The sequence below is a fragment of the Gobius niger genome (genome assembly GCF_951799975.1).
Source record: "Gobius niger genome assembly, chromosome: 1".
NCBI classification, from domain to species: domain Eukaryota; kingdom Metazoa; phylum Chordata; class Actinopteri; order Gobiiformes; family Gobiidae; genus Gobius; species Gobius niger.
In genome coordinates this window covers 2,801,255-2,810,351 of record NC_136852.1, presented here as the reverse complement: position 1 = coordinate 2,810,351, position 9,097 = coordinate 2,801,255, and the positions used below count along the sequence as shown (strand labels likewise).

General features: G+C 40.2%; 1 protein-coding gene across 3 annotated transcripts in view; it reads left to right on the top strand.

Annotated features, from left to right (window-relative positions):
- Positions 1-6,960: 6,960 nt before the first annotated feature.
- sgsm2 (small G protein signaling modulator 2) overlaps positions 6,961-9,097 on the top strand; it is a 91,716-nt gene continuing 89,579 nt past the window's right edge. For all 3 annotated transcript variants that reach the window (XM_079573703.1, XM_079573704.1, XM_079573702.1), the window contains exon 1: positions 6,961-7,060. In XM_079573703.1, coding sequence (XP_079429829.1) covers positions 6,997-7,060 — 64 coding nt within the window. In that variant the 5' untranslated portion in view covers positions 6,961-6,996. The remainder of the gene's footprint in view (positions 7,061-9,097) is intronic.

The following is a 9,097-nucleotide window of genomic DNA, read 5'->3' as shown; positions in this document are numbered from 1 at the left end:
AAGTAGAAAAGCAGTTAATTTGTGTAATTATTTTGAATGAGGCCAAAGGGAACATATGCTCATTCATGCACAGGAAACATCTTTACAAAGTTCACTCACTCGCACCGTTTGAAAAAGTGTCACTGTTTCCATGTCTCACATTTGACTGGGATTCATTTTCCAGCCCCGGTTCGTTTCCTCGATTTTGTGCCTGCGTGGAAAGGTTGTCCTGAGACGACACCGATCTCGCTCTGAAATCAATTCCTCCGCACGCAAAGCAACAAACACCATCGATCTGCTGTGGATTTGCAAATGCGGCTTTTTTTTTGGTTTCCCTTTTGGTGCCCGTAGTCGCCCGCCTGCGATATTTTTACCGAAACCATTTCTACACACGCTAAGTTCCTTGGAATTTAGACAAAAATGTGTCAGATTGAGGCTTACAAAAGACCAAATCGGGACCAAGACAAGACTTAAATGGGACGAAATGAGTAAAATTATGACTAGACCTGAACTTTTGCACATTTGTGAATCTCAGCCCGATGGAAAACCTCCGTGATTTTGCGATTTGGATTCCGTTCTCCCACATGATCCTCCCGTCGTGTCGGGCTGAGAGGAGGATGTGCAGATTTTGCTGTAGTGGTTGTCTGAGGTGAGAGGAGAGGAGAGGTCGTGTTTCGAACGTGAGCTGTCGCTTTAAGAGTCTCTCCTCTGGTTGCCATGGCAGCAGCAGCTCCAGATGACGTTAAATCACTTCCACGGAAGATTATATCAGAGGGAGAGGGGGGAGAGGGTTGACCCTTCCTGCAGCCTCACCGTGTTGATGCAGTGGACCTGAGCAGAGGCTGTTTTTGGTCAAACTGACTTGTTTTGGTTCATAAACCGGCTCAGTTGGAAATTTGGTCAATGGACTTTGCCCTGTCCGTTGACTAAGATCTCTGCTGGAGTAATAAGCGAATGTACAAAGAGAGATCACACTCTCCCACGCTCAAGTCCAAGTACTGGCTCCCAGTTACAGCGAATTCAGTTTAAAATGCTTCTTAACCTCTTAACTGAACCGAGAGGATCTTTTTCCTCACGTCATCAGATTTTTTTTTTCCATCATTTTTTTTGTTGGGTATTCAACTCATTTTTGTAACTTTTTTGTCACATTTTTGTGTGTGTCATTTTTGTCATTTTTTTGGTCATTTTTTTGTCACATTTTTGTCATTTTTTGTCATTTTTTTGTCATATTTTTATCAAATTTTTGTCACATTTTTGTCATTTTTTTGTCAAATTTTTATCAAATTTTTGTCACATTTTTGTCATTTTTTTGTCATTTTTTTTGTCATTTTTTTGTTATTTTTTTATCAAATCTTTGTCACATTTTTGTCATTTTTTGTCACATTTTTGTCATTTTTTGTTCAAATTTTTATCAAATTTTTGTCACATTTTTGACATTTTTCGTCCATTTTTTGTCAATTTCTTGTGACATTTTTCATCCATTTTTCGTCACTTATTTGCCAATGTTTTCTCACCTTTTTGTCACATTTCCATCATTGTTTTCGTCTCAGTTTTGTTGCTATTTTCACAGCTTTTTTCCAGAAGCTTTTGGACTGGGGGGTAAAGCCAAACTGGAGAAAATGTGCTCGGTTCAGGTGGGAGTTAAGGGGTTAAACTGTGTCTCATGTGTCATATGCACTGGGCCCAAAGCAGGCGATCTGCACGTCCTGAGGCGTGTGTCACCCACTTCCCACTTCCTTGATTGTAAAAGCTCTATCTGGTGGTGAAAAATTGATTTCCACAGTGAGCCTGAACAATGTTGTTTAACGAGACGAGAGTGATCATTCAGTCAGAGGGAAACTGCCCAGAATTATGAGAATAGAAACAAATGAATGAATGAGATACGATTGTAGTATTAGTGAAAGTATCATTATCAAGTGGTTTGTTACGCACATTCTCCACTTGAATTCTCTGCGGACTTAAATACACAGGAAGTGGACACGATGAGGAATAAATACCCTGTGAGAGTTTCGTGTCACCTCAAAAGGGATGGGCACTTTGAATTGCTGACATTGATGCCTGTTACTGTTTAGTGATGTGGAGAATTGGGCTGTGTTCAACATGACCCTCCGTCAATGAGACAAACTGCTCTCAGAGAAAAACCACTGGAGCATTTTACACTAAAAATAAACACACGCTGGATGGATCAATAGAGACGCATTGATCAGGAGCTGAACTAAGGCTAAAGACACACTCGCTGCAGTTACACGACCAAAACAGGATCAAACCCATGTAAACCCGACAGATTCGATTGGTGGCGTGATCCAACATTACCCCTGATTACTTTATATCACCAAAGGTTCACGACAACCACCTTTTCAAGCTACATTTCAACCTCGAACAGAGTTTAGCGGCACTTACTGAGTTTGGAGACGAACTGCTTTACATCGCCTCGTTCCGCTTTCTCCTCCGTCTCCTCCACCTCGAGGCTGAGGCCCGTCTCCTTTTCTTATTAAATCCACTGAAATACGTCCCGCTTTTTCGTGTCGCCGACTCTTATCTCCATTTGACAGAACTATAGCCCAGTGTAAGGCTCCGTAGTAGCATTAGTCTTGCACTGCGGTGTTGTGACACTGTTGACACCTTTGACCAATCGGGACACGCACACGTTTTCCCACGCTCACAAACACAGGCCTGTCTTTGAGGATTTGGGGTCAGTTTTTGACGCCGGAGGAGAAATGAAGCGGTGGAGAGGACAGACTGTTATAAAACATCAGCTGTGAACTCCCAGACGTTCTATAATCGCACTGAAATCGTGCAGTGTGGACCCCCCATCCTATATACAAATCGTTTAAGACCACTGTAGAAAAATCGTGTAGTGAGTGCTGACCTTAAGATTAGCGCCGGTCGATCAAAGCAAAAAATTAGCACCAATAAAGTCACTAAAACCCCCCAAAAAGTTATAGTTCATTGATGAAGACGGCACAACGCCATGAACCACGTGACTAACCGGAATGAGGTGTTAGAAGAGCAGCGTCCTATTGACGGCAAAAAGACTCCGCTTCGAGGCTTGGTAGTTTTTACATTTATGCAACTAAAAATAGAAAGGAACGACACATGGCGTACTACCTCTGGAAACAGTTAGCGAGCGGCAATGACAATTCTGACAATTCTGTATTTTGGTCAGTTTATTTTTCCTATCTGCTAGCACTAGTTTGGCGTTTGCTGCATCGACGCCCGTAACAATCGCTCGAACAGCTTCAATGACGCTAATATGGCGGACGGCGTAAGGGGCTATGTAATAAATACCCCCGATTTTCTTCCACAAAGAGCCGTAGCCTATCATTGCATAAGGTCATATAGCGTTAGCCGTTAGCCGCCGAGTGCTAACCAGCCTCTCTTGAAGTGGATTTGAGCTGAATCACTGGAGAAACCGCGGCGTAAACTGTGGGTGTTTAGTTAAAGTTCACAAAACAGCAGTTTGGTCTGAAAACAAAACAGGGCTAACTGGGCTAGCTCTTTGCTAAAAAACAACAGAGCAGCCAAAGGTCAACCTCCTGCCCCCTGCTGACCAGGAGTTGCACCGCTCCCCTGCTGCTGAACTAAGGACATTCAGATTTGTGTCATGTGACCGGGACAAGACTGGTTTGACGGGTTTTGGCAGAAAACGGATATGAGTCAGATCCCTAGCCTAGTCAGATTAGACTTCACATGTAAACGCAGTGACTGAAGGACGGGTCAAATGCAGAGAAAAGTCATTCACCTCACAACAACAATGGCAGAGACTTAGATGAGACTCTTTTCTGTATTTACCTAAATTTACAAATGAAGCCCTGGTGTCATTAGAACGAAAAGAAAATGCATCTATATCTTGACTCGATAGGTGAAGAAATGGAGAAAGTATTTGGAGAACGACAAGGACAATAAAGTCTCCCTTAACTTTTAAATCTTTAATGAGTTGTTTTCGGTGGATGAATGAACGAAACAATACGTGGGAACTCGATGTATTGCTCCAATTACTTTGTTATTTCCTCCATCGCCTCGCCCGACTTTCCAGCTGTCGAACTGTGTAATAACTCCAGTGACTAAGTGCTAAATAAACTCAGCTTTATTTAGTCCTATTCACAATGACGGCACAATATAAAAGACTCTGCTTTTTTAATCTGTAATTGTTTGGAAGCGGTAAACACTGAGGCTGCCAACAGCTTTAGGAAAGAGAGAGAACTCATTAGAGCAATGAAAGTTAGAAAAGATTAGCCGTCGAAGTCCAAGCTGAGATTTATTTTTGCAAAACACAAGTGCTTCTTTAGAGCCGGTCCATTCCCACATTTACACTTGTTTAGACTTTATACGACCAACTTTAATGGAATTATAGATCAATGGAAAAGCTATAACCAGCCATTTTCTCCAGTTCAGCTTTACCCAAATCTTAAAGATTCTCAGCTGGAGAGTGTAATGCCACATTTTTGAGACGTTTCTGTCATGTTTTCATCTCTTTTTTGTCATGTTTTTGTTGCGTTTTCATCCTCGTTTTCGTCGCTATTTTGATGCTTTTACTTTTGGTTACCCAGGTGAAAATAAAATATACTTAGTCTAATAAAATTGAATATACTAAATATGTTTTCGAAATTATAGTAAAATAAACTCTGTGTGTGCTCTTTTGAAACAACTTATATTGTGCTCAGTAAATTTAAGATGTTTTTATATAAACTTAAAAGTATATTGAAAGAGTACTACTAAAATGGAACAACTTTATGTACACTTATTATACTTTAATTGTATTTTAATTGTTGTATTTAATTTATGACTGAATAATACTTTTCAATGTCACTTTAAGTATATTCATAATATCTTTGCTTTTAACTTATAATATAAATCAAAATAGATTTTAAATATCCCATACGTTTTTCCATAACATACCTAATAAACCTAGGAGAAAAATATTGTATATATATATATATACATAAAGTGTACCAAAATATATTTTAACCTCTTAACTCCCGCCTGAACCGAGAGGATCTGTTTCCTCACGTCATCAGATTTTTATTCCATCATTTTTTTGTTGGGTTTTCAACTCATTTTTGTAACTTTTTTGTCATTTTTTGTCACATTTTTGTCACATTTTTGTCACATTTTTTGTCATATTTTTGTCATTTTTTCGTCAATTTTTTAATCAAATCTTTGACATTTTTTTTGTCACATTTTTGTCATTTTTCGTCAATTTTTTGTAAATTTCTTGTGACATTTTTGTGACATTTTTGCCACTTTTTCATCGATTTTCCGTCACTTTTTGTCAATGTCTTCTCACTTCTTTGTCACATTTCCATCATTGTTTTCGTCTCAGTTTTGTTGCTATTTTCACACCTTTTTTCCAGAAGCTTTAGGACTGGGGTAAAGCCAAACTGGAGAAAATTTGCTCTGTTCAGGTGGGAGTTAAGGGGTTAAAGCAATATATTTAAAGCATGATTTTAAAAATTTGTTTATTTTTAATGTCCAATATATTCTTAATAAGTACATGCAAATGACAATATATTTAAAATGTCTTTCAGAAAAAGGCTGCCTATTTAAAATACACTTTAGTATATTATCTTTTCACCTGGGATAACACCGAACTAGAGGAAATGTGCTCGGTTCCGGGGGGGGTTCAGAGGTTAAGAAGTACAATCTTTGCCATTTAGCTTTCTCCTGGTTTAGTCTTGGATTATTGCCAGAGTGTCCTGGATGCTGCTTCCTTTGTTTGTAAAAGTGTTTTCTGCATGAATGATTGTGCGGCATCTCAAAAGGAAAGAGAAAAGAACAAGTTTGACCTGCATTTCGACTTATTTCATGTCAGTAACAGTAGTAGTAGTAGTAGCAGTAGCAGTAGTAGTGATAGTAGTAGTAGTAGTAGTAGTAGTAGTTGTAGCAGTAGCAGTAGTAGTAGTCGGATGGGGCTGAATAACAGACTGGTGGTAAATGTCCGTAACAAACATGATTTGACGGTAAAACGCTGTTGGAAAGACGTCAGGTCGTCTCCCACGCGTCGCTCTGTTTCTGGGAAAATGCAGCACAATAATTAACCCCACGATGCCGGGAACATCCAGTCACATCCTCTGTCACGGAGCCGCAGCATCTGCCCTCAGGACTTCAAACCTGATTTAGGTTCTTCGCTTTCAAATAAGGAGTGTTCACATACAGTCAAAAACACTATGTTACTACTATATTCACATTGGAGTCAGGGTTGCCAGATCTGCTGAATTTGGTGTCTTTCTGCGGGTGAAAAAAAGCTGTCCGTGACGTTTGCCTGTGTAAAATTTAAATAATTATACTTAAAGGGATGTCCTAATGTGTAAAATGAGCTCAGACCTGTTCACCACAACTGCCTAGAGCAGCTTTTCAGTGACAGCATCATCGAGGCCTGGAAAAATCCAGACTCACGGCTGTTCCAGCGATTTAGTCTGGAAAGACTCCGCATCAACTTGATTTCAACTGTTGGACATACGCAGGCAAACAGGAAGTGGAGTAAACCAATCAGTGAAGGAAAGTCAGCGGCGTTATTAATATTCAAACAGGATGACGAGTCACAAAACTCACCTACTCCCGATGTGTTTTTGGAAAATTTACCGCTAATTAGAAACAAAGCTCTGGGTTTTCCCGTGCGCCGCTCATAGATTGTTGTTGAGAGGACTTCTGCGTCCCAAGAGTAACGCTGCAGCATGTGACCACAAATAAACGTGTCTGAGGCTCAGCAGCAGCAGCAGAACCGAGCTCCCTGCCCAGACTGGTGTCCCGTGTATCACAGATACAGAGGGGGGTCAGTCTGGACCATCAGAGGAGCACACGGTGCTGTAAACAAGGACAATACAAAGGAACTTCCTCTGATACTTGATGATTTCTGATTCTGTTTGACTGGTGAGACCTTGAATGAAATACATTTTCTTCGTTTTTTATTTCCTTCTTTATGTACGACTGAGTCCTCCGGAACTTGAGCCTGTGTCTCGTCTGCAGCTGTTGTTTTCTCACTTGAATGTTTATCGTCTGTTTCAGGTGAAGCAGATCATGGAGGAATCTGTGACCAAGAAGTTTGTTCACGAGGACAGCAGCCACATCATCGCCCTCTGCTGTGAGTACTGCACTTACTACCACAAAAACTACGACTACCAACCCTGTGCTGCTGCTAATACTTCCTCTGACACATAAACAGATTCTTACAGCTGCTGCTACTATAGTTGTCTGTTTTTTTGACACTGCTCGATCCATCACCACGTTTTCTTCTCATTATACTACTGCAGTACTATCTGTAATATCACCTCTTGTACTACCGTCAGTACTGCGTCTGATACCCCTCCCTCTCGTCTCGTCGTCCTCTCACTGCGGCCCACACCCGGAGCCGATTTAACGGTGATTCATGAGCGGCTCTGACAGACGCGTTTCCCCAAATGAACAGCTCGCTTTGTTTACACTCACAGAACACATTTGCTGAAGTATTATAGATGTTTATGTGACAGTCCATTAACTCCGTCAGAGGGGAAGATCAGACTTGCTATTTTTGTCTAGTTTTCTCCCTGAACGTCTTAGTTTTAATGTCAAAGTTTAAAAAAAAATAGCCCAAACTCTCCCTTTAAGATGTTTATTTGACGACTTGGGATTTTGTCTGAAGTGACAGTTTTAAAAGTGCTTGAATTAAGACAGTTTTGCTGATTTTGAGCAGGTTTGGTCTGTCTGAGAAGGAACAGGGATTAATTCACTTAATACACAGTAAAAAGTAAATATCAAGCATTGTCTTAAATGACTTGAGGAAATGTATCTTGTTTTGAGCGTTTTTCGCTAATTTAGGCATTTTATCTGATCGGACCAAGTTTACTTTGCTTGTTTGAGGACATTTCAGACTGGTTCTAAGGTAAATCTCGCTTGAAATAAGAAAGTAAAATTGCCAATAAGATAAGACAAATTTTCTTACCCCATTGGCAAAGAAAATTACCTGAAATAAGGACGAAATGTATTGAAACGAGCCAGAAACATCTCAGAACAAGTGGAATAATCTAAATGCCCAAGAACTACTTACCAAGTCAAAACAACGAAAATTTGGATTATTATGCTCAAATTGAGATGTTTATACTAATCTAGTTAATTACTTTTTGCAGTGTAGACAGTAAAATAGTTCAAATCAGGATAATCTGAGCAGTTTGAATTCATTTTTTAAATCTCAAATAAGATGGCATTTTCCCCAGAGTAGCATCACTTCAGTAGCTCATACAGACTCCAAACTTTCCAGTCTTGCACTTAAAGTGATGGTCTGTAAGGTTAAATGTTTTAATAATTTAATAGATTAAGCACAATTGAGCGCTGGGTCTGAAATTAGCCTTAACAAGCAATATTACATTATATTTTAAGTTCCTAATCCAGTCCATTAATCACAATCCCGCTGCAATCGCTTTGACCAATGGGATGAGCTTCCTGTGAACCAGCCAATCAGAAGAGAAGGGGGAGGCGCTTTGTCGTTCACCATTGAAAGTTTGTGCGTCAGCGTCCGCCATGATAAGAAGTGTCTGAATTGGTCTGTCAGTTAGGAAGGAGTTAGGAAAAGGAGTCTCGATGCTAACTATCATAGCCACTTTAGCATAGGGACCTCTGGTGCTAACTATCATAGCCACTTTAGCATAGGGAACTCTGGTGCTAACTATCATAGCCACTTTAGCATAGGGAACTCTGGTGCTAACTATCATAGCCACTTTAGCATAGTGACCTCTGATGCTAACTATCATAGCCACTTTAGCATAGTGACCTCTGATGCTAACTATCATAGCCACTTTAGCATAGTGACCTCTGATGCTAACTATCATAGCCACTTTAGCATAGTGACCTCTAATGCTAACTATCATAGCCACTTTAGCATAGTGACCTCTGATGCTAACTATCATAGCCACTTTAGCATAGGGACCTCTGATGCTAACTAACCGGTGATTAGGAGCTATGTGCCTTCCCATAAGCCACTGCGCCAATCCAGCAAAAGAAGAAGAACAGCAGCTGTTGGTGATGTCACTTCCCCTTTCCCTGGGTAAGGACGGTCGAATTGGGAAAATAGCTCTGAAGCTCTAGTTCACTAACTGCATAGAGATCTAACAGTCGACCCCATGAAAGGTTAAGTATTAGTTGCTAG